We start from the raw sequence: 26,870 nt of genomic DNA on the forward strand, positions 1-26,870 counted from the left end.
GCGAAAGAGAGGTGTGATGTGATGGGGGTGAGTTGCTTGAAGGATGAAGTGGGACAAATCGTTGTCGACCCAGATGGAATTAAAGGAAGATGGAAAAGATATATGGAAATGCTGTTGAATACAGAGAATGAATGGGATGGCAACATAGAGAGTAACCCTGTTTTACGACCGGCAGAGAAGATAACTGAGAAGGAAGTTGAGGAAGCGATAAAAGCAATGAAGGGTAGAAAAGCGGGAGGGCCGACGGGAGTTGTGGGAGATATGTTGAAGGCAGCAGGAAGTTGGGGTGTGAAGAGAATGACAGAGATCTGTAATCTGGTGGTGAAAGAAGGCCGCATTCCAGTGGATTGGGAACTGAGTACCCTCATCCCTCTATACAAGGGGAAAGGTGACCCTCTGGAGTGTGGCTCGTACCGAGCGATAAAGTTATTGGAGCATGGAATGAAGGTATTGGAAAGGGTGTTGGAGAGGAGGATAACGAAGAAAGTGAAGATCGACGAAATGCAGTTTGGATTCATGCCAGGAAGAGGAACGACAGACGCGCTTTTCATTGTGAGGCAGTTGCAGGAGAAGTACATGGAGAAGAGGAAGAAGTTGTTTCTTGGGTTTGTTGATCTGGAGAAAGCATTCGATAGGGTACCACGCAAAGTATTGACATGGGCATTGAGGAAGTTAGGAGTGGAGGAATGGTTGATCAGAGTAGTGATGGCAATGTACAAAAGAGCGCGCACAGCTGTAAGGACGAAGGACGGGAACAGTGGTGAGTTTGAGGTGAAGGTGGGAGTGCATCAGGGGTCGGTACTAAGTCCATTACTATTTGTAGCTGTGATGGAGGTGCTGGCTCAGAACATAAAGGAGGGTTTACCGTGGGAGTTGTTGTATGCAGATGATCTGGTGTTGATTGCGGAAAGTATGGATGGACTGAAGGAAAAGATGAACACGTGGAAGGAATGTATGGAGACAAAAGGTCTGAAGGTGAATATCGGAAAGACGAAGGTGATGGCAAGTGGTAAAGCATGTGGTGAGGTGGAAAGAACTGGGAAGTGGCCCTGTGCTGTGTGTAGGAAGGGTGTCGGAGTGAACTCCATTCAATGTACAATGTGCGCTGAGTGGGTTCATCAAAAATGTTGTGGTCTGAGAGGGTCATTAACCAGTGTGGCAGCTACATTCAAATGTAAGGTGTGCACAGAGGGAGCTGCAGATGGAGGAAATGTTGAGTTGGATCTTGGAGACGGCGTGAAGCTGGAAGGTGTGAAAACATTTTGCTACTTCGGAGACATGCTGAATGGAGAAGGTGGATCAGACTCGGCAACGGTTGCTCGAGTGAGATGTGCATGGAAGAAGTTTCGGGAACTGGGTGGCGTGCTGATGATGAGGGGAGTGTCGTTGAAGCTGAAGGGAAAGGTGTATGCTGCATGTGTGAGAAGTGTTATGATTTATGGGAGCGAGACATGGGTAATGAACGTAGAGCAGCAACGAAGGTTGGAAAGGGTGGAAATGCGAATGGTTCGGTGGATGTGTGGAGTATCGTTGAGAGAGAGGAAGACAAATGATGAATTGCGAAAGATGATGGGAATAGAGCCTGTGATTGATGCTGTGAAGAGGAACAGGTTGAGATGGTTTGGTCATGTGTTGAGGAAGGATGAAAGTGACTGGTTGAGAAGAGTGATGGAAATGAATGTAGAAGGAAGCAGAGGACGGGGAAGACCGAAAAAGACTTGGCTAAAGATGGTGGAAGAAGAAATGCGGGCAAGGGGGTTAACAAGGAGAGATGCAGAAAATAGGGCAAAATGGAGAAGATTGTCATGGGGACCGCAAGGCTAACCCCCGCTCTAGCAGGGAAAATGCCCTTTAAAATGCATGTTGTTGTTGTCTTATGCCGAGATACACCCCACACCAAATTAGAAGTTGGTACTTCGCTTATTTTTCAAGATATTCATCTCACAAGGTTCAGACATACATGGCGGCGGCCATCTTGGATTTTGACGTAGCGACCCAATAGCTGTGTAACCACAACCATGAAGGCTGCACAAGATAAGCCTTTTGCTGTTTCAAACTCTTCCCAGAGTTACTCCACAGCTGCAACAACATTTACATATAGCACATACAAGATAAACCCAATGGGATACCCCCTCGGATGTCAGATCGATTTCATTGCTTATTGGTGTATCTCAGCGACAGCACAGACAGAAACGTGTACCATCGAGGAGCCCAAGCATGTACCACATGCAAACATCAAGCAGTCAACCTACAAATGAAAAACAAAGACATACTCTTTGTTTTCATCTCATCCATTTATGCAGCTTTCTACGGCTAAAAGAGCATGGGAGGAGTGAATTTATTCATTTAATCTTAGCCTTCTGGGGTCACTGATTAGGTGAGTGATGTGGGTGGATGGCAGCCAGTGACACACACACACACACACACACACACACACACACACACACACACACACACACACACACACACACACACGCGCGCTAATTTCGTGAACACTGGGAGAAAGACAAAAGAGCAGGGAAATTTCAAAAAGTTGGAAAAATAGGGGATAGTCAAAGAAAGATCACTGGAATGGCTAAGAGGAGGTCAGCTCAACTGGGATGGAGAATGAATAATATTATTAATGCCCAAGACCAAGGACGCTACACTAATGGCTTTAGGACGCTGGCAGGACTGAGAATCGGAGAAGTGTAGGTTCTTTTTTTCTTTTTTTGTATACTGAATCGAGGCTTGTGAAAGAGCTAACATTTATTTCACAAACAAATCAACCAGACAAACAAAATATACAAAAAGAGGGAGCAGAAGACAAGATGGGGAGAGAAGGGGAAGCACACAACCACAACATTTGAGAGCAGGGAGAAGTGTGGGAGGGAGAGGGCTTGGGGGGAGGAGGTGTGGGAAGGGGGGGGTGGGGGGGGGGGGAGAGGTATAAAACACAAGGGGACCGAAATTAGCGGGAGTAGAAAAGATCAAGGTTTTGGATGGGGGAGGATAAGAGATGGTGGTGAACAGCTGTTTTAAAGACCTGGAGGGTAGTGGGATTGAAGAGAGTGAGGGAGTTTGTTCCAGAGGTGGGAGAAAAGAGGAATGAAGGAGTGAAGGTGAGCAGAAAGTCTTGATTTTGGCAGTTTAACCATAAGAGGGTTGCAGGCAGATCTTGTGCGACCTGTAGGAATATTTGGGGGACAGAGCCCGAGAGAGAGCTGAGGGGGGCAAGGCCAGAGAGAGTCGGTAAGAGACGGAAAGGACACCAACCTGCTGCGGTGAGTGAGTGAAAGGCCCTTGGGAGTTAGCTTCATCGCTGGAGATTCAATGATTCTGAACGCTTTGGTTTCAACAGCGTGAAGACGAGCTAGGTGTGAGGCAGAAGCACCAGACCAGAGGGGAGAGCAGTATTCCATAGAGCTGCGGATGAAAGCCTTGTATGTGGTGAGGAGCTCAGGTGTGCCAAGGAAGGACTTCGCACGACAGAGGATGCCCAGTCGGCGACTGGCTTTGGAGGCCAGATTTGAAATGTGGTTTTCCCAGGAAAGATCATGGCAAATAGTGAGACCCAAAAGCTTGAGTGACAGAACTTCTTGGAGAGGATTATTCAGAAAGTGGATGGGAGGGTTGTCCAGTCGGTCCCTTCCGGAGAGACATCGTAAGAGTGTGAGATTTATCAGGATTGAAAGACATGTTCCATTTGTTTTCCCAGTCTGTGATTTTGTCCAGGTCTGCAGAGAGTGAGGAGGCTGCAGACTGCCGATCTGAGGGATGAGGAATGGAGCGACAGAGAGTCGAGTCATCAGCAAAGAGATAGAGAGGATTTTCAAGAGAGTCAGAGAGATCATTAATGAAGACCAGAAAAAGCACAGGGCCCAGAACACTACCTTGGGGAACTCCAGCCTGAACAGGAAGAGGAGATGAGAGAAACCCATTCAGGGCCACACGTTGACTACGACCAGAGAGGAAGTCCGCCAGCCATGCGTGGAGATTTCCATGGATACCAAAGGAGGAGAGTTTGGTGAGCAGAGCAGGGTGCCAGACCGTATCGAAGGCACGTGAAATGTCAAGGGAGACAGCTCTAATTTCCTGTTTGGCGTTGAGGACCTCCATCCATTGTTGAGAAAGCAGAAGCAGCATGCCCAGAGTAGAGTGACCAGGTCTGAAACCAAATTGATGATCAGAGATCAAGCCATTGGAGAAGAGGAAAGATTTCATATCTGAAGCAATGATGGATTCCATGACTTTGCTGATAATTGGGAGAAGGCTGATTGGTCTGTAGTTGCTAGGATCTGTTTTTGCACCTTTTTTGTGCAAAGCAGGGTGATGTTGGCTGATTTCCAAGCAGATGGCAGGTGACCTTGAGCAAAAGAGAGGGTGAAGAGAACAGAAAGAGGGAGTGAAAGAGCGGAAGAACATGATTTTAGGACCCGTGTGCTGATGCCGCAAGGTAGAAACAGAATGCACGAGTCACCTCCTATCGGGAAGTAAAAAACTCATGTCAGAGCAGTTGTGCACCCAAAGGCACAACAAGGTATGCAGAGTAATTCACTGGCACATTCGCAGAAATTTCAATGTCCCAGTTCCACAAAACTCATGGAAACATGAACCAAAAGTAATCATTGAAAACAAGGACATAATGCTCTCATATGACCGGATGATACCATCCAGCATGAACATAGAAAACGAGCCATTGCGACCAGACATAGTACTCAGGAACAAAAAGGAAAAGACAGCATTGCTGATTGAGACATCAGTACCCAGCGATTTTGGCCTAAAAAACGCAGAAATCAGGAAATTGACCAAATATCAAGACCTCAAGAATGAAGTGAAAAGATCCTAGAAGCTGACGAGTGCCGAAATTGTACCGGTGATAATTGGGGCAATGGGAATGATAAAGAAGAACCTTCCAGAGATCTTAAAAGCATCCCTAGGAACATTGCCACAAACGAACTACAGATGGAGGCTGCACGAGGCTCAGTGAGGATCCTAAAAAGAGCCCTTGGAACAAAACTCGATGAACACAACTTCACAACTTGAATCACAATCTTTCACCAAAGCGGGGGTGGATACTTCGAGTCTTTGGAGGACTCCGTTCCACCTTCTAAATCCCAAATTATGGAGATAACAAACAACACACACACACACTAAAACTTGCATCATCAAATTTGTTCATCCATCCTCTCCTATTTGTGATGTCCCTGATCCCATTAAAATGATACATGCACCTTCCATCTGTCTCCCATTCACCACTCTATTTGTTTTCATTTTGTGCAGATATGGGGACCACTATTCTTGAACAAAGTTTGCTTCCTGTGTTCATAACATCTTGGCAGGCCAGCGGTGGATTGAGCATTATGGAGAAATCAACATCATTAACCACAATGACAAGTCATGGTCACTGCAAACTGTCCTTTTTGAAGGTACAGAAGAATCCACTTGTGCCATTGCACGAACATCTGTCATTTGTGTAAAATATTTAATTTCATAAAACACACGTGTGTATGTGTGTGTGTGTGTGTGTATGTGTGTGTGTGTTTGTGTCCTTGTGTCCCCCCACACCCCTGTGGGTGATCCACTACCTGGTGCAGTGTGCGTGATGTGGGGAGTGAGAGGATTTGAGCTTTGAAGTCACATTTTACATGGATGTAATCACACATTTCAAACTGCATTTCCCATGTGCACGCACATGCATTCACATGTTATCAGATGTAAATACATTGTGTAGATTACATCATTTGTGGATCTGATAAATTGCCAGTAACCAGTTTGTAAAACTGAATGTGCAACATCTAAATTAAGACGTTCATGCCCGTGGGATTCGCACAGGTGACCCCACTAGTATTATAATATTACACACACACACACACACACACACACTCACTAGTCGGCAGATAATTTAATATTACCTTTCATATCGCAACAAAGGCCCAGGCACCATAGAGCGATTTTTAAAAATCCAATTTTTTTTCTTTCAGAAAATGCTTTTTTCAAAACTTTCAATATTTTGCCTAAAACACTCACCGGCACTCACTGATGAACCTCTGAAAGTTTGATGAAGATCTGCTAATCCATCTCTGAGAAAATGGTGACACACACACAGACAGACAAATGTCTCTCTTGTAGTATAGATTCGTGAAATGGATGCTGGTGAATGTGCACCTTTATGTTTCTGGGTTAAGGTTTGGTGATCTATAAATATGGTGCCATTCATGAAGAAGAAGACAAAGATGTACCACCAACCTTAATCGCTTCCGAAAGAGGTTTATTTGTATTTAAATGTCTGGGAATTGCTTTGTATTTATTTGTACGTATGTGCGCTTGAATATAACTGTCATTCATCAAAAAGGGTTGGGCAATAAGTACAGAGCAAATAAAAAAGGGGAAATCCGAAAAAAAATTGAACGTTTTTATTTTATTTTATTTTCAAAAAACGTTTCGCCCAAAACATTCCCCGGCAGTCACCGATGAACCTCTGAAAGTTTGATGAAGATCTGTTCATGTTCAGCCCTCTGTGAGAAAAATGGCGACAGACAGACAAACAGCTCGCTCTCTTATAGTTTTGATTGGGTGTAGATCAGTGACAAAAATAAATAAATCTCAATTTGATCCATTTTAAATTCAGGCTGTAACACAAAAAATGTGAAAAAGTCAAAAGGGGTGTGAATACTTTCTGAAGGCACTTGCAGGTACTGTATGTTGAACCGCTCCTCCCCTCCTCAAATTTCCAATTATTATTCGTTCCTGTGAGTTTGCTTCTGTAGCCAACTTTTCCAGCTTCCGCACCCTCCCCTACCCCTCATTCTTACCTGCATCCCCTTCTTTACCCGCATTACCTCTTACCTGCATCCCCTTGTTTGTCTGTCTCCATCTTGTGTTTTCCCTCGGCCCTTCAGTTTTATTTTTTTTTGCTTGTTGTGTACACAGAGTAGTACTAGTACAGTAAATGGATGAGGATGCAACAGGACAAAAGGAACAGCGGAGAAATGGGAGAAACACAAGGGTACAGAAGGAAAGTCTCAGGAGGTATAAGACTGGAAATTTGGAAGGAGGAGGAATTGGGATGGGAGGGAAGAAGGAGATTGAAAGGAATGAGAATATCAGTTGGTGGTTCTCCTCCTCTTTCTGCTGTTCCTTTTCTTCTGCTGTGTCCTGATACGTTCGGTATTCTTGCTTCTCCATGAGCCTGGAGACAAAAAAACGATATTGTGCTTCGAGAACATTTTGGCTCACAAGTTGATTCCTGTTCACACCGATTCCTCTTGCCAGGCCAGTTATTGGAGCTCCAATTGTAATGAGGTTCATGGGTCTGTGTATAACAAAGATGGCAAAGTGCTGCACCATCTCTTCGGAAAGTGGAACGAGGGGATCCACTGTGGTACCCAGCGGACAGCCAAGTGTGTCTGGAGACCAGGTACGTCATTGGTGTGAAATAATGACTTTTCCATGTTGAAATGTTTGTGCGTTTCTTTTCCTGCAGTGCTTATGCACCTCTGATTTCTCAAATTTCTTGTTACCTCTGCATTTATCAGACCTTGCGATGCCGAATTACGCCTCCATCCTTCTTGGAAAGCACATTGTTTTCCGATTGTTTAACTGCACTCCATAAATCGTTGTGTTAAACTACGCTACATTTCAATCCACCTTTATTACTCTTGCCAGAAAAAGGGGTATTGCACGTGGGTCCGTCGGTGTCTGTTTGTTTATTTGTGGGAGTGTGATAACTCACAAACACTTTCAGCTATCTTCGTCAAACTTTACCAGAGCATTTCGAAGGGAAAAAAAACGTGAGGATGTCAATTTTTTTTTTTTACTATATAGGTCAAAGGTCAAGGTTCCTTTGTTTGTCCGGCGATATCTCAGCCATCCTTTGAGCTAGGAAGCTGAAATTTGGGCACAATAGTGAACAAGCGGTTTGGCCAAAATTATATATTTTGATTAATTAATTATATAAAATTAATTTAATAATTAATTATATAAAATTATATAAAATTATATAAAATTATAAAATATAAAATTAAGATTAATTATATAAATAAAAGTGATTAATAATAATTATATAATTAATAAAATTATATAAAATCAATTGATTGATTAATTACTTCTTTACTATCGATTTATTAAGTACTTATTTATTTTCTCTCATCTGGGAAATATCTCAGCCATCCTTTGAGCTAGGAAGCTGAAATTTGGGCACAATCGTGAACAAGCGGTTTGGCCAAAATTATATATTTGGATTAATTAATTATATAAAATTAATTTAATAATTAATTATATAAAATTATAAAATATAAAATTAAGATTAATTATATAAATAAAAGTGATTAATAATAATTATATAATTAATAAAATTATATAAAATCAATTGATTGATTAATTACTTCTTTACTATCGATTTATTAAGTACTGTACTTATTTATTTTCTCTCATCTGGGAAATATCTCAGGCACCTTTTGAGCTAGGAAGCTGAAATTTGGACACAACAGTAACAAAATGATTTGGCTGTAAAAGGTATTTTTGATTCATCGACTAGTCAATTAATTATTTAATTACTCACTTTTCAAAAAGTTACAGATTCGCATGAAACAGTGGTGGTTTAGGTATGTTATTAGCCAATTGAGTAAGAAATTAATTATTTTACAATTATTACTTATTTATTTTAAGTACACAATCAATTATTGATATTGAGCTGTCATCTAGATTTTCATCATAACTGTCAGCCTGACCGACATCCTTTATTGTTTGTCTGTCTGTCTGTTTGTCTGCACAGAACGTGAGTATACTTTTCTCTTCAACCTTTGGTACGACTGCCAATACATTTTTAATATCGAAGCCTCTCCTCCTGTATAATTTTCTAATGATAATTATGATGCTATAGGTCACATGGAGCAGGAGCAATCTTGGAAAAACCAAAAAACATGCACCTCCATATTTCTGAAATCGCTCCATGGAAATTGTTTTAAACATGGCTTCATTATGATGTCATAATTAGCTTAGACAAGTAGAACACTTGATCCGATCAGTTTGAAATTTTTTTAACATGATCTACACAATAATTGTATGGGAGAATTAAATTGATGACGTCATCGGTCATGTGGTTCGACAGCCATATTGCATTGAACATATATCTACGTCATCAATAAACCACACAAACACAGCAGCTAACAAAGACCACACAAAATACACCACACAAACACATCCTGGCGAGGGTCTGCAATGTCTGATTGCTCTTTCTTGTTTTATTCTTGTTCCAGGGACACTGCCAGCTGAGCATGAGCTTTACTATGGCTTCACCCGCTTTGCCATTGAGCTGAATGAAATGGATCCAGCCACTAAAACCTTATTGCCACCTACAGATACACGCTTTCGACCTGACCAGAGGTATTTGGGATACATTGGTAATCATGTGCTCCATTTTATCCTGAGAAGTCTTGGCTTAGAATCGACAAGGAGAATGGAAGAAAATAGCAGGGACAATCTTAGTTCATGGTACGCACCATTCTTTTGAAGAGAAGCATCTCGTGCTTTAAAAGTGTTGTATCAGAAGCAATTGTCTTTCATACTTTAGTTTTCTTTTCTTGAAAGGAAAGGTTTGTGCTGTCAACTATTCCCATTACAAACCCCAAGGTGCTGCCACCTACATACTGAAAGATACCCCTCAGTCGTAAACCAATAAAGGTGACATCTGTTGTTGCGCATCTTTACCTCCGCCACCGAAGGAGGACGGAAGTTACGTTTTAACTCCCGTTTGTCTGCGAGCAGGATGTCTCATAAAGTTATGAATGGATTTGGACGAAATTTGGTGGACAGGTTGGGTGTGTGACAAGGACAAGTGATTAGATTTTGGTTCAGGTCCGAATCCAGATCCGGCCTATCAGTGGGATACAAAACATAAATTGTTCAGCCTGGTGGAGGTATACGCTCTACCGAGTGCCGTTATAGTTTAATATGCCATCAATGGATGGCTATTTTGCCCTTCTTTTACCAGCTGACAATTAAAATCATATTGGCCGGAATGCTTCCCGATGCGAGGGTCATCCTAATTTTTGTCCCCCGTCGCACCGCGGAGCGAAAGGGGGATTATGGTTTTCCCCTCCGTCTGTGTGTCCGTCCTTGCGGGCGTGCGTGCATGTGTGCGTGCGTGCGTAAGCGAAGGACCGCATTCAAATTTGGTGTGTGGGTGCAACCCACGTCAAAATCCAAGATGGCCGCCGCCATGTATGTCTGATGCCATGTATGTCTGAACCTTGTGAGCGGAATATCCTGAAAAATAAGCGAAGTACCAACTTCTAATCTGGTGTGTGGGTGTATCTAGGCATTATGAAGAACGCTATTGAAAATTGGGTCGCCACGTCAAAATCCAAGATGGCCGCCTCCATGTATGTCTAAACCTTGTGAGCGAAATATCATATCATAGCATATTTTCTACGTCCTCCACTTTGTCAACTCACATCACTCCCCCGACGGGGGACCTAGGCATAACGCTTGTTTTAACTTATCTTGTAATGCAATAAATCAAAGCTATAAATAAATTAAAATTTTCCCTGCATTTTGTGGTTATTTAAACATCGTATTGCAGATTATTTATGAATTTTTTTTTTTTGTCGTCCTCTCATGCCAGATAATTTAACCTTGATGGATAATGTGACCATGATGAATGAATGAATGATCGTTTTAAGGCCATTTTCCCCGCTAGAGCGGGGGTTAGCCTTGCGGGCCCCATGACAATCATGGTTCCATGTTTGAGGCAATGTTTTTATGGCCGGATGCCTTTCCTGACGCCAACCCTTGGTCACGCTCTTACGATGCGCAGGGATACGGTGTAGCTATTCTAAATCGGGGTACACACCGTGATCATTCATCCCAGCAAGGTGGTACTCAATTTGCCGACCTCGGAAGGATGACGGCCTGAGTCAGCCCCCCTGGCGTTAATTCAGCGATTGACCGGGATAAGAACCCAGGATCCTAGGATTCCAAGCCGGCACCCTCACCGCTAAGCCAACACCTAACCTGGTGTTGGCATATATATATATATATATATATATATATATATATATATATATATATATATATATATATATATATATATATATATATATATATATATATATATATATATATATATATATATATATATATATCTATACCTATCTATCTATATATATATATATATATATATATATATATATATATATATATATATATATATATATATGTATATATATATATATATATATATATATATATATATATATATATATATTGTTGCGGACGCGGTTAAAGATGTTATTTACCGAGCGGTGGTGTAACCGCGACCGAACAGTTATTCCCCGACTAATACCCGATTTGCCCCAAACTTTGGCCGGATCGCGCCGCGGCTACTCAATGAGGGAAAAGACTGAAACGACGAATGCAAAGAGGAAGACGAAGGCAAAGAAAGGTTTGGAAATACTACTAAATTTATTTACTATTTACACACATAAGCAAAAAGAAAGCAGTCACGTTTATTTACAAGCACATAAGACGCAGGTGACACAGTGAAAATACTAGCTTACCTACAGTCTTAATTAACCCAGGACAGAACAAACAAAAGACAGACTCACGCGGGGAATGACAGGAATGGCAGGAGGTGGATGGCTGGAGGTGAATGCTTGGTGGAGCCAACGCGGAGCTTGGTGGAGCTTTGGTGGAGGTGAACGCTTGGTGGAGCCAACGCGGAGCTTGGTGGAGCCTTGGTGGAGGTGAACGCTTGGTGGAGCCAACGCGGAGCTTGCTGGAGCCTTGGTGGAGGTGAACGCTTGGTGGAGCCAACGCGGAGCTTGGTGGGGGATTGGTGTGACGGGTTCTCTCTCCTTCCCTCACAAGCTTCAGGACTCTTTCTCTCTCTTTCTTAGTCCCACCCAGTCCAACAACTTCCTCTCTTGCTTAGTCCAACTCAAGGCCTTTCTGTCTTCTGATCTCCTCCCTCCTCGACTCTACTCAAAGCGCATCTCCTTTCGGAAACGCCCCGCCGTGGGTTATATAGGCCCCGCCCCTCAACCTTTGCGAACCTCCCCCAAACGTTCTCTCTCCGCCCTCTAAAGCCAACCCCTCGTTCTGGGTTGGTCGGCAAGGGCTGGTTCACTCCTCCCCTCTATGACGAGGTGGGGACCCGCCTTTCTTCCCCAACCCTGCCTCGTGGTCAATGGCGGATGAAGGGAAAACTGCCCAAAATGCAGTTGGCAATTGGAAGGGAGGTAATTGGCAATGGGAATGGACGTTTTGGGAGTGGGAATGAAGTTTTGGGAGTGGGAATGAAGGGAATCTATCTCTTTCACTGGTGCAATGGAGTATTTCAATTAATGGGAGACACAGCCTTACCCTAAAACACAGAATAAGATATAACTATCGAACAGGGGTATTCTATTATTGGCTGACGTGTATGCTTGTGGACTAATTATGGGACGCCCTTTTGACCTTTACACAGCTCCGGAGGCAGGAGGCGCAGAATAACCAATAATAATAATAATAAAGCACACAATCAAAAAAACAGTCCTCATATCCGCAACACTGCACCCTCCTCCTCTTAGGCACGGCCCGGGCCTACAACTTTTATTTAGTGTGACACGTAGGTGTAGTTCCCTCTGCTTTTAACCTGACCCTGAGTGCGACAGTTTTTAAAACATAAATAAATGTGTCCCGCTGCTCCATTGCACCCTGCCTAACAGACTTACGCCCACAGTTAACCGAATTGCGGAATGGTCTTCAAACTACACACTGACGGTGGGGAGCATTATTTACAATGACTCTGCTTTTATTTACAACACTAACCCAGGACCTGTAATTGTTCTTTCTGGGGGGGAGACAGTCTGCTCTGCATCAATGCACCATTAAAGCACCTAAAAATGCACCAATACACACCCAAGCACCAATCGGTGCAGTCACCATTGTTCAAGAAAATAAAACCAACAACCCCTAACCCTGCAGGTGATCTCTTGCTCTTCGGCTCCCTCTGCTGGTTATTATTATTTGTTCTTCCAGATGTTGTCATTCTTTCATTTTCTTACTGGCGGCCTATTTGCAATAAAGTGTGCCCAATGTGTCCTTTTTATTTTCTTTTATTTATGGCCCACAGGGCCGACTACGTGTGGTTCACCTGTGGGGCATCGGTGCCCTGTGGCCAAGGTCCGCCAGCAAGATTTCGGGCCCTCATGGCCGGTTCCAGCAGAGGGGCCATGCCCCAACCCATGGGGTCCATCAGTGGTGCTCGGCCACAGGCATGTGGTCCATAATGTGGTGCATCGATGCAGATAGCTGGTTCTGGGAATTTCGGGCGCACAATGGCCGACCCACGCACGCTCCCCTCGGTGCCCAATGGCGCACAGGTCATGTGGGAGACAAAAGAGACAAATGAGCGAGGGGTAAGGTCACAAGGGTACACATCAATAAGGCAATGCAAGGCGAAATGCGTACGGAGGGCGAAGTGAGAAAGCTCGTCCCTACCGTACGTAACCCCCCTGTCACCTACACTACCCTTGCCCTTACCCCATATGTACAAAAATCTACACATTTACCAATCCGTCGCTACCGTCCCGTCTTCCCCATATTTCCCATTCCAAATTCGTCTCCACAATCCCTCTACTTCAAAATTTGCCATCACCCAATTCGTCATCAATCCTCATAAGGAGGAAGAGATGGAACATCAAGCACAATGTCACACCCACGTCATGATGCGTCTCACAATCCAAAACATTTGCATCAAAAATAATTAAACATGGCATGGTGTGGAGTACCTGTCACCTCAGGTGAGTGGATGCAGATGGTGCGAGGAGACTCCAATCCTAACTATCCTCTAAATGACATTAACACACTTTACACTACCCGGGGTCTCTCCCTGCCAATCCATTGGCCAACTTACACTATGGGTTCTAAAAACCAAATTCCCATTGACCAAACTGTGGTGCTTCTCAATTTGGGGTCTCACTCCCCCGATTCATCTCCTGGTGCCCTTGCACAATTTCTGGGCTGTGACGTGTAGCTCTCCCAGCAGGTCTACCCACCTGCACACCTCCACCACTGCAGTTGCCACCCGAGCTTACCTAGCTCCTCACCCTAACCTATCTAACTGGGGAAGGCCCCTCCTGGCTCTGTCACCCCTTGGTGCCCTCTGGCACTGGGCTACCCGGGTCCGTCCTCCGGATCCTCGGGCCCCATCCACAACTACCGGCTCCCAGAGCCCACCTGCGGCCTCACCTGGACGACATCCTCACAGTGGTGGAGTGCCCAAACCAACTACACACACTAACAGGCCACACGCCCAGCCATTTCCACAACACTAATGCACCCATCCAAACATCATTCTTCCACTCGCACCACAGATGCCAATATCCAACCACAATTTACCTATACCCTCTACCTAACACTTACACTACCCGCCCCGGGTATCCGTGATGGGGGTCCACTCTTCCCCCATTCACACCTTCGCACCATCCACTCCACTCCATTGTTTCCACCATACTCACTCCACGACCATCCATTCCAATACTCCAGATAATCCACACTACCATTTATTCCACACAACCATTCTCCATACCTGTTGTTGCACACCTGTGCACTCACACCTGGTGCCACCTGCACCCTCCTCCTCTTCCTGGACCATTTGGTCAGCACAATACACAATCACCTTCACTCACTCATACACTGCTCCATCCACCTGTTCAGTTGCACACCTGTGCAATCACACCTGTTCAATCCTCAAACACACGGCATCATCTAAACTACATGTTGCCCTGCTAACTTAGTGCTCCCCGTCTTCCCTTTAAACTAAGCACATACCACGTCATTATCATCCACTCTAATCTACCTGCGTCCCCACTACAGGTATCATTGTCACTAACTAATCTTAACCTTACCTAATGTCATCTTCTAGGTCCCTACACACAATATCCTAACCCACCCGGGCTAGTTTTCACTGCCATACACCCCATAAGCTAGTGCTCCTTTGCCCCCCCCCCCCCCCCGTTGTGAGGGATGACAGAGTTGCCATCCCACCACATCGGGGAGGTCCCACTATCAATTTTGCTCGTCCAAATTCCAACCAATTCAAAAATTTTCCATTTACTGCCAATTCTACCCACTATTATAAATTTCGTATCAAATCACTACCATCATCACAGTCCGCTATATCCTAGCCTCGGTGCGTCGTGACATCATTAAACTCGGTTCGTAAAGCCGAGCAATGAATTCGGGGTGGTTTTGTCGCCTGCAGGTTGAATCCGTCCGGCTTTCGGTTCAAGGGAGGTGGTTTGGTCGGCCCGAGATTCCACGCACCTTGCGGTCCCGGGCCCGATGGCTCAATCTCCCCCGGTCGGAACCCCGTCCCCGCGAGGGGGCACCGTTCCGCTTCCTCCCACTCGCCCTTGAACCGGACCGGTCGCCTGGCCCGACAAGGCCCGGACTCGACCGTGCGAGGCGGGGCCAAGCCCGAATCGGCAACGACGCTTCGAAGAGAAGCGACGCAGCATCGATCCGCACCGGGCCTCGCACCCAACAAAGCACACCGCGCCCCGAGTGCTCGCATCGGCTATCCGTCGCCCTTACCGCTAACCCGGTTACCGTCGATGCTTCACCGGCATGCTCACACGCATACGCTACCCCTTTCACCCTCACAAAATCCGGCGTTCCAACGCCGTCCGTACATTCCACCAACGCTCTCCCTGTTACACACCACTCCTCTCGCGCACACTCTTGCGCACACTCGCCGCACGCACACCTCGGTCCACACCTCTCCTCCGTTACGTTCTCCGTAACACTCACCATGGGCGTGCACTCTGGCATCCACCCACTAACGTGCTCACATGGGCTCTCCCACACGCGCGCTACCACCAACTCAGGTGTGCTTCCTCGCACACGTTCCACCACCACCTTACTCTCCGTGTCACACTCCGTACACCCCGACGTGCATTCTCGCTCGCACTCGGTATCACACTCGCGCTTCGTAACATGCTCACCCCTTGACGCACACTTTTTTTCCACACGCGTGCCATTTCCACTCACACGGGACCCTTCACCAACGCCCGGATGCTTCCTCGATCCCAAGCGCGCGAAAATTCTTTTGTCGCCAAACATCCTCTTACAAAATCTCCCCGCACAATACACAGCACGTCTCACCTTCGGGGTTCTTCTTCCTCCCTGCACCAAAACCTGCAAACTCTTTATTTGGTTAGTGCGTACATCATCATGATTTGAGCAGGGACTTTGTACATTTTCCATTTCTCCCTGCAATTCCCGGGCTACCTACGTCATCTCTTCAATTTTAATTCCCAGCACTGCTTTTTCTTTATTCACCTCGACGACCGCTGGCTTTAATAAAACACCCTCCTCTACCTCAGCGGTCGCCGGCTTTTCCAAACCCCGTGTCGCGATTTCTACCCCCGTCATTGTACCCGTGCTTTCCTCCGCTTCGCTCAACCAGCGCTTCTCGACCCGCGTTACCTCCTCGTGCACCCGTGGGACGTGCTCGCCCAACTTGCGGTCTCTGTCCCTCTGCTCCCTTTCCTCCCAATCGGCCCCCATCCTATCCATTTTTGCATTCATTTGGGCCATGAAGGCTTGCATTTGGGCCACCGTTGGTAGTACAAAGGGTACTGTCACGATTTGTTGCAACAAAAGGTTCAAATCCAACGGCGGCGCTGCTACGGTCGCGGGCGCCGTGGCCATGTGCGAGGCGCCATTTTGCGCGCCCGTAACCTCGTGCGCGAGAGCGCCATTTTGCGCGTCTGATACCCCCTCAACCACATCCTCCATATACATTTCCCCGAGGTCCTGGGTCGATTCCACCCCGTCTATCTCTAGCTCACCCACCGGCATCCGATCGCCTTGACCAGCCATGGCGCGATTTCAAAATTCGGGTTTTTTCTTTACAACACAAAACAAATTTCGGTGACTTGTAATTTTGAGCGCGTTAAGCGCGCTTCGGGCCTCGTATCTCACTCCCCGACACCAATTGTTACAGTACTAACACAATTGGTGTCCAAAATTTGGGCTAAATAAATTTAGTCGCAGGTTCGAATCCCAACTCCTGACAACCAATTGTTACGGACGTGGTTAAGATGTTATTTTGACCGAGCGGTGGTATATTACCGCGACCGAACAGTTATTCCCCGACTAATACCCGATTTGCCCCAAACTTTGGCCGGATCGCGCCGCGGCTGCTCAATGAGGGAAAAGACTAAAACGACGAATGCAAAGAGGAAGACGAAGGCAAAGAAAGGTTTGGAAATACTACTAAATTTATTTACTATTTACACACATAAGCAAAAAGAAAGCAGTCACGTTTATTTACAAGCACATAAGACGCAGGTGACACAGTGAAAATACTAGCTTACCTACAGTCTTAATTAACCCAGGACAGAACAAACAAAAGACAGACTCACGCGGGGAATGACAGGAATGGCAGGAGGTGGATGGCTGGAGGTGAACGCTTGGTGGAGCCAACGCGGCTGGTGGGGGGTTGGTGTGACGGGTTCTCTCTCCTTCCCTCACAAGCTTCAGGACTCTTTCTCTCTCTTTCTTAGTCCCACCCAGTCCAACAACTTCCTCTCTTGCTTAGTCCAACTCAAGGCCTTTCTGTCTTCTGATCTCCTCCCTCCTCGACTCTACTCAAAGCGCATCTCCTTTCGGAAATGCCCCGCCGTGGGTTATATAGGCCCCGCCCCTCAACCTTTGCGAACCTCCCCCAAACGTTCTCTCTCCGCCCTCTAAAGCCAACCCCTCGTTCTGGGTTGGTCGGCAAGGGCTGGTTCACTCCTCCCCTCTATGACGAGGTGGGGACCCACCTTTCTTCCCCAACCCTGCCTCGTGGTCAATGGCGGATGAAGGGAAAACCCCCCAAAATGCAGTTGGCAATTGGAAGGGAGGTAATTGGCAATGGGAATGGACGTTTTGGGAGTGGGAATGAAGTTTTGGGAGTGGGAATGAAGGGAATCTATCTCTTTCACTGGTGCAATGGAGTATTTCAATTAATGGTAGACACAGCCTTACCCTAAAACACAGAATAAGATATAACTATCGAACAGGGGTATTCTATTATTGGCTGACGTGTATGCTTGTGGACTAATTATTGGACGCCCTTTTGACCTTTACACAGCTCCGGAGGCAGGAGGCGCAGAATAACCAATAATAATAATAATAAAGCACACAATCAAAAAAACAGTCCTCATATCCGCAACACTGCACCCTCCTCCTCTTAGGCACGGCCCGGGCCTACAACTTTTATTTAGTGTGACACGTAGGTGTAGTTCCCTCTGCTTTTAACCTGACCCTGAGTGCGACAGTTTTTAAAACATAAATAAATGTGTCCCGCTGCTCCATTGCACCCTGCCTAACAGACTTACGCCCACAGTTAACCGAATTGCGGAATGGTCTTCAAACTACACACTGACGGTGGGGAGCATTATTTACAATGACTCTGCTTTTATTTACAACACTAACCCAGGACCTGTAATTGTTCTTTCTGGGGGGGAGACAGTCTGCTCTGCATCAATGCACCATTAAAGCACCTAAAAATGCACCAATACACACCCAAGCACCAATCGGTGCAGTCACCATTGTTCAAGAAAATAAAACCAACAACCCCTAACCCTGCAGGTGATCTCTTGCTCTTCGGCTCCCTCTGCTGGTTATTATTATTTGTTCTTCCAGATGTTGTCATTCTTTCATTTTCTTACTGGCGGCCTATTTGCAATAAAGTGTGCCCAATGTGTCCTTTTTATTTTCTTTTATTTATGGCCCACAGGGCCGACTACGTGTGGTTCACCTGTGGGGCATCGGTGCCCTGTGGCCAAGGTCCGCCAGCAAGATTTCGGGCCCTCATGGCCGGTTCCAGCAGAGGGGCCATGCCCCAACCCATGGGGTCCATCAGTGGTGCTCGGCCACAGGCATGTGGTCCATAATGTGGTGCATCGATGCAGATAGCTGGTTCTGGGAATTTCGGGCGCACAATGGCCGACCCACGCACGCTCCCCTCGGCGCCCAATGGCGCACAGGTCATGTGGGAGACAAAAGAGACAAATGAGCGAGGGGTAAGGTCACAAGGGTACACATCAATAAGGCAATGCAAGGCGAAATGCGTACGGAGGGCGAAGTGAGAAAGCTCGTCCCTACCGTACGTAACCCCCCTGTCACCTACACTACCCTTGCCCTTACCCCATATGTACAAAAATCTACACATTTACCAATCCGTCGCTACCGTCCCGTCTTCCCCATATTTCCCATTCCAAATTCGTCTCCACAATCCCTCTACTTCAAAATTTGCCATCACCCAATTCGTCATCAATCCTCATAAGGAGGAAGAGATGGAACATCAAGCACAATGTCACACCCACGTCATGATGCGTCTCACAATCCAAAACATTTGCATCAAAAATAATTAAACATGGCATGGTGTGGAGTACCTGTCACCTCAGGTGAGTGGATGCAGATGGTGCGAGGAGACTCCAATCCTAACTATCCTCTAAATGACATTAACACACTTTACACTACCCGGGGTCTCTCCCTGCCAATCCATTGGCCAACTTACACTATGGGTTCTAAAAACCAAATTCCCATTGACCAAACTGTGGTGCTTCTCAATTTGGGGTCTCACTCCCCCGATTCATCTCCTGGTGCCCTTGCACAATTTCTGGGCTGTGACGTGTAGCTCTCCCAGCAGGTCTACCCACCTGCACACCTCCACCACTGCAGTTGCCACCCGAGCTTACCTAGCTCCTCACCCTAACCTATCTAACTGGGGAAGGCCCCTCCTGGCTCTGTCACCCCTTGGTGCCCTCTGGCACTGGGCTACCCGGGTCCGTCCTCCGGATCCTCGGGCCCCATCCACAACTACCGGCTCCCAGAGCCCACCTGCGGCCTCACCTGGCCGACATCCTCACAGTGGTGGAGTGCCCAAACCAACTACACACACTAACAGGCCACACGCCCAGCCATTTCCACAACACTAATGCACCCATCCAAACATCATTCTTCCACTCGCACCACAGATGCCAATATCCAACCACAATTTACCTATACCCTCTACCTAACACTTACACTACCCGCCCCGGGTATCCGTGATGGGGGTCCACTCTTCCCCCATTCACACCTTCGCACCATCCACTCCACTCCATTGTTTCCACCATACTCATTCCACGACCATCCATTCCAATACTCCAGATAATCCACACTACCATTTATTCCACACAACCATTCTCCATACCTGTTGTTGCACACCTGTGCACTCACACCTGGTGCCACCTGCACCCTCCTCCTCTTCCTGGACCATTTGGTCAGCACAATACACAATCACCTTCACTCACTCATACACTGCTCCATCCACCTGTTCAGTTGCACACCTGTGCAATCACACCTGTTCAATCCTCAAACACACGGCATCATCTAAACTACTTGTTGCCCTGCTAACTTAGTGCTCCCCGTCTTCCCTTTAAACTAAGCACATACCACGTCATTATCATCCACTCTAATCTACCTGCGTCCCCACTACAGGTATCATTGTCACTAACTAATGTTAACGTTACCTAATGTCATCTTCTAGGTCCCTACACACAATATCCTAACCCACCCGGGCTAGTTTTCACTGCCATACACCCCATAAGCTAGTGCTCCTTTGCCCCCCCCCCCCCCCCGTTGTGAGGGATGACAGAGTTGCCATCCCACCACATCGGGGAGGTCCCACTATCAATTTTGCTCGTCCAAATTCCAACCAATTCAAAAATTTTCCATTTACTGCCAATTCTACCCACTATTATAAATTTCGTATCAAATCACTACCATCATCACAGTCCGCTATATCCTAGCCTCGGTGCGTCGTGACATCATTAAACTCGGTTCGTAAAGCCGAGCAATGAATTCGGGGTGGTTTTGTCGCCTGCAGGTTGAATCCGTCCGGCTTTCGGTTCAAGGGAGGTGGTTTGGTCGGCCCGAGATTCCACGCACCTTGCGGTCCCGGGCCCGATGGCTCAATCTCCCCCGGTCGGAACCCCGTCCCCGCGAGGGGGCACCGTTCCGCTTCCTCCCACTCGCCCTTGAACCGGACCGGTCGCCTGGCCCGACAAGGCCCGGACTCGACCGTGCGAGGCGGGGCCAAGCCCGAATCGGCAACGACGCTTCGAAGAGAAGCGACGCAGCATCGATCCGCGCCGGGCCTCGCACCCAACAAAGCACACCGCGCCCCGAGTGCTTGCATCGGCTATCCGTCGCCCTAACCGCTAACCCGGTTACCGTCGATGCTTCACCGGCATGCTCACACGCATACGCTACCCCTTTCACCCTCACAAAATCCGGCGTTCCAACGCCGTCCGTACATTCCACCAACGCTCTCCCTGTTACACACCACTCCTCTCGCGCACACTCTTGCGCACACTCGCCGCGCGCACACCTCGGTCCACACCTCTCCTCCGTTACGTTCTCCGTAACACTCACCATGGGCGTGCACTCTGGCATCCACCCACTAACGTGCTCACATGGGCTCTCCCACACTCGCGCTACCACCAACTCAGGTGTGCTTCCTCGCACACGTTCCACCACCACCTTACTCTCCGTGTCACACTCCGTACACCCCGACGTGCATTCTCGCTCGCACTCGGTATCACACTCGCGCTTCGTAACATGCTCACCCCTTGACGCACACTTTTTTTCCACACGCGTGCCATTTCCACTCACACGGGACCCTTCACCAACGCCCGGATGCTTCCTCGATCCCAAGCGCGCGAAAATTCTTTTGTCGCCAAACATCCTCTTACAAAATCTCCCCGCACAATACACAGCACGTCTCACCTTCGGGGTTCTTCTTCCTCCCTGCACCAAAACCTGCAAACTCTTTATTTGGTTAGTGCGTACATCATCATGATTTGAGCAGGGACTTTGTACATTTTCCATTTCTCCCTGCAATTCCCGGGCTACCTACGTCATCTCTTCAATTTTAATTCCCAGCACTGCTTTTTCTTTATTCACCTCGACGACCGCTGGCTTTAATAAAACACCCTCCTCTACCTCAGCGGTCGCCGGCTTTTCCAAACCCCGTGTCGCGATTTCTACCCCCGTCATTGTACCCGTGCTTTCCTCCGCTTCGCTCAACCAGCGCTTCTCGACCCGCGTTACCTCCTCGTGCACCCGTGGGACGTGCTCGCCCAACTTGCAGTCTCTGTCCCTCTGCTCCCTTTCCTCCCAATCGGCCCCCATCCTATCCATTTTTGCATTCATTTGGGCCATGAAGGCTTGCATTTGGGCCACAGTTGGTAGTACAAAGGGTACTGTCACGATTTGTTGCAACAAAAGGTTCAAATCCAACGGCGGCGCTGCTACGGTCGCGGGCGCCGTGGCCATGTGCGAGGCGCCATTTTGCGCGCCCGTAACCTCGTGCGCGAGAGCGCCATTTTGCGCGTCTGATACCCCCTCAACCACATCCTCCATATACATTTCCCCGAGGTCCTGGGTCGATTCCACCCCGTCTATCTCTAGCTCACCCACCGGCATCCGATCGCCTTGACCAGCCATGGCGCGATTTCAAAATTCGGGTTTTTCTTTACAACACAAAACAAATTTCGGTGACTTGTAATTTTGAGCGCGTTAAGCGCGCTTCGGGCCTCGTATCTCACTCCCCGACACCAATTGTTACAGTACTAACACAATTGGTGTCCAAAATTTGGGCTAAATAAATTTAGTCCCAGGTTCGAATCCCAACTCCTGACAACCAATTGTTACGGACGCAGTTAAGATGTTATTTTGACCGAGCGGTGGTATATTACCGCGACCGAACAGTTATTCCCCGACTAATACCCGATTTGCCCCAAACTTTGGCCGGATCGCGCCGCGGCTGCTCAATGAGGGAAAAGACTAAAACGACGAATGCAAAGAGGAAGACGAAGGCAAAGAAAGGTTTGGAAATACTACTAAATTTATTTACTATTTACACACATAAGCAAAAAGAAAGCAGTCACGTTTATTTACAAGCACATAAGACGCAGGTGACACAGTGAAAATACTAGCTTACCTACAGTCTTAATTAACCCAGGACAGAACAAACAAAAGACAGACTCACGCGGGGAATGACAGGAATGGCAGGAGGTGGATGGCTGGAGGTGAACGCTTGGTGGAGCCAACGCGGCTGGTGGGGGGTTGGTGTGACGGGTTCTCTCTCCTTCCCTCACAAGCTTCAGGACTCTTTCTCTCTCTTTCTTAGTCCCACCCAGTCCAACAACTTCCTCTCTTGCTTAGTCCAACTCAAGGCCTTTCTGTCTTCTGATCTCCTCCCTCCTCGACTCTACTCAAAGCGCATCTCCTTTCGGAAATGCCCCGCCGTGGGTTATATAGGCCCCGCCCCTCAACCTTTGTGAACCTCCCCCAAACGTTCTCTCTCCGCCCTCTAAAGCCAACCCCTCGTTCTGGGTTGGTCGGCAAGGGCTGGTTCACTCCTCCCCTCTATGACGAGGTGGGGACCCGCCTTTCTTCCCCAACCCTGCCTCGTGGTCAATGGCGGATGAAGGGAAAACCGCCCAAAATGCAGTTGGCAATTGGAAGGGAGGTAATTGGCAATGGGAATGGACGTTTTGGGAGTGGGAATGAAGTTTTGGGAGTGGGAATGAAGGGAATCTATCTCTTTCACTGGTGCAATGGAGTATTTCAATTAATGGGAGACACAGCCTTACCCTAAAACACAGAATAAGATATAACTATCGAACAGGGGTATTCTATTATTGGCTGACGTGTATGCTTGTGGACTAATTATGGGACGCCCTTTTGACCTTTACACAGCTCCGGAGGCAGGAGGCGCAGAATAACCAATAATAATAATAATAAAGCACACAATCAAAAAAACAGTCCTCATATCCGCAACAATATATATATATATATTCATATCCCGAGATGAATATCAAAAGAGAAGCTTTTTGAGACATTTTACGAAAACTCCCACCCACTTTAGGACACGTGCACGGACCCACAAAGCTGTACAGAAAATGTGATTGGGCTGGCCGCAAAACTGTGGGAGTAGTACTGTGTAAAATCAATCTTTGATGATGATGAAGCCGATAACAATGACAATGGTTTACCAAACTAGCGAATGTTTCCACCTGTGGGAAATGGCGAAACTGCTAATGCCGAACCCTTGAATGAGTTTACATTCGGAAAGAGAGCAGCTTGTAAACTCAAAATCATAATTGAATTGAGAAATTACGAAAAATCTCTCCAATCTGAGGACACGCGCTGAGACCCGATGCGAAAGGAATAATATTTCAGATGACCTTTGTAGATATTTGCTCAAAGGTCATTCAGCCACATGGTACAGAATGTCTGATCTTGCAAACATTCCATCTCAGGTAACATACACTTGCCTAACTAGCATGACTTTGCATTCAGGTTTCTTGAGGAGGGAAACTTGGAAGCGGCATCAGAATCCAAATCGCGTTTGGAGGAACAGCAGCGTAATCGACGGCAGTTCATGGAAGAGAATAACTTGGAGCACAAGCCTCGCTTCTTTAAGTGCGTCAATCTTTACATTTACAACCTTGTTTTAATAACTCTTTTGTCTTTTGTATTGCTCCCTTATTCCTATTCTGTGATTAAAAAAATAAAAATCGAATTCACATGGTTCGGGAGCAGATGCAAAGGACATGCTATATGACAAGATTAACTCTGTGTTTGGGTTTGATTGCATACTCGACAATCCTCAAAGGGAGGTGGTTGAGTAAACACCGCTGAGTATTCAGTGCACTTCCTTATTGTCACTACAACCACCTTTTGGGGCCATTTTCCCCGCAGAGCAGGGGTTGGCCTTTTTTGGGCACCGTGGTCCCCTTTTTGAAGCGATGTTTTATGGCCGGATGCCTTTCCTGCCGCCGACCCTGTTAGTCGCCTCTTGCGACACACAGTCGTATTGCTGGTACACACAGCAAGCTGGTACTCAATTTGTCGACCTCGGAAGGATGACAGGCTGAGTCAACCCCCTGGCTGAGTTAATTCAGCGATCGACCGGCATTTGAACCCAGGATCCCAAGCCGGCACCCTAACCGCTAAGCTTTCACCACGCTTCCTTATTGTCACGACATTACACTAAAATACGCAATTTGGTGTCTTTCTGTCTTTGTATGACCTAGATGCATTCGGTCATAACTTGTCCAATCTCAACCAAATGTCCGGCGTTGACCAAGGGTCACACGACAAAGGTTTTCACCTGGGGGGGTTTTGTCTTGCACAAACGCCCTGTGAAGGTGTATCGATAGGTTATCGTGGCGTTTTGTAGAGCACACCAACCGGAAGTAATTTTTTTAAATTATAAACACAAACTATTCAGTCAATTCTGTCCAACATATGATTTCCTTTAACAGTCTCTACTGTTGTTTAACATGAGACTGAAATAAATTTGGAAGAAACCCGATGTCTTTGAGGCATTCTATGCTTATGGCATCCCCTACAGATCCCCATGTCAAATTGGGTCATGGATTGAATTTGGAACTTCTTTGCTCCCAATATTGTTTAGAATAAACTTTTTTAAAATCACGTTATTGACAAACTCTACATTTGCAACATTTGTTCTGAACGTTAAACTAAAATTATCTTGTACATGACAAATTTTCTACTGCTGTATGACTCTCCCTGTTGTCCCCCGACTATTCTTGGGTGTGTTCCTCACAGGAAGGTGAAAGGAAGTGATGGGAAGGAGAGCTGGGTCGACAATGGTACCTACTGGGATCTTCGAAAGGATCCAGGCTTTGGGAATTTGGAGCATGTCCTGCTATGGTGATCCAAAGGGGAATCTGCCATTGCTTTGTTTGGAATGTTCGGAACTGCCAGCTTTGTTCTCCTTTGAGCTCTGCGCATGCTTCCATCACAGGGTCTGCAATGTTCAAGGCAATCCAGCCTATCATTATTTTTCATCAATGTCTCAGCTGGTGCTTTTATTATTATTATTGTCATGTCATAGCAACTATCTTTCGGCTGTTTTACTGTTTCTTTTGAGTTTTGGAGGCATTGTGGGGAAATGTGTGGAGATCAATATTATATACCTTGCATTGTTTTTTTTTTTTTTTTTAAGAAAAGACCGTTTAAAATGCACTTGTTATGGCCTTAACTGTCTGTTTGTGTATACTCGATTTACTTGTCTGCAGGCAGACATTTAGAAAGGTCCAGTTAGGTGTGGCAAGGCACCAGTAGGTACAGACACCTCTGAACTTTGGTTTGAAAAGAATGCGGAAGAGTTGGGTAGAGTTGGGTAGAGTTGTGTATCGAGCTAGATATGATCAAAAGGGATGTTTTTTTTTGTTTTTTTTGTTTTTACATAAAGCAAAGTTCAGATGAAGATTTGTTGCTGGAACCTTCTGTCCCAACAACGTTTCTTCATCAATCAATGATGAAGCTTGTATTTCCAACATTTGCAGTAAAACTCCATGTATGCTTCAGCAGTTTTAGTTCCTTTGCGACCTGGTGCTCGTGGACATCTAACGCCACCTTTCGAACTGCCCTGCAAAAGAACGTTATAGTAGTTGGCAGATGGTACAAAATGCAAGAACGTAGAAAAGTTCACATAAATTGTGATGAACATTTTCATTTATGGACAATTATCTTGGAACTCTTGTGTTTTCCTCCAGATGTCGCTTGATATCTAAACCATTGTACCATCTGCCATGTTGATACTCTTACAAAAAGTCTCCAAAGTAGGATGGATCTTGCATCAATTATAAAAATTTGTACAGTGTGTTAGGGTTTCCCTAAGCTGCGGATGAAGCTTCAGGTTCAAACTTGTCCCGCATGATCATGTGCCTTGTGGAGCATCCGGGAAAAGTGAATATCAAAAGTCATGAAGGCTTACTCCAGAGGATTGCTTACATTAAAGCTCAATAATAGTTTTCTTGCAC

At 46.4% G+C, this 26,870-nt stretch overlaps 1 protein-coding gene across 2 annotated transcripts in view; it reads left to right on the forward strand.

The window, feature by feature from the left end:
- The window catches only part of LOC137434537 (oxysterol-binding protein-related protein 6), a 195,996-nt gene extending 169,582 nt beyond the window's left edge, over positions 1-26,414 (forward strand). Inside the window, exons 19-23 of one of the 2 annotated variants that reach the window (XR_013624726.1) lie at positions 5,263-5,408; positions 7,255-7,399; positions 9,240-9,366; positions 24,376-24,498; positions 25,651-26,414. Coding sequence is in view for 1 of the 2 variants with exons in the window: in XM_068127654.2 (XP_067983755.2) it covers positions 24,376-24,498; positions 25,651-25,759 (232 nt within the window). In the remaining variant the exon portion in view is untranslated. The remainder of the gene's footprint in view (positions 1-5,262; positions 5,409-7,254; positions 7,400-9,239; positions 9,367-24,375; positions 24,499-25,650) is intronic. The other variant, XM_068127654.2, reaches the window with a different exon arrangement.
- Positions 26,415-26,870: the final 456 nt, after the last annotated feature.

Source organism: Myxine glutinosa, chromosome 10 (genome assembly GCF_964187855.1).
Source record: "Myxine glutinosa chromosome 10, kmMyxGlut1.1, whole genome shotgun sequence".
Lineage (NCBI taxonomy): Eukaryota > Metazoa > Chordata > Myxini > Myxiniformes > Myxinidae > Myxine > Myxine glutinosa.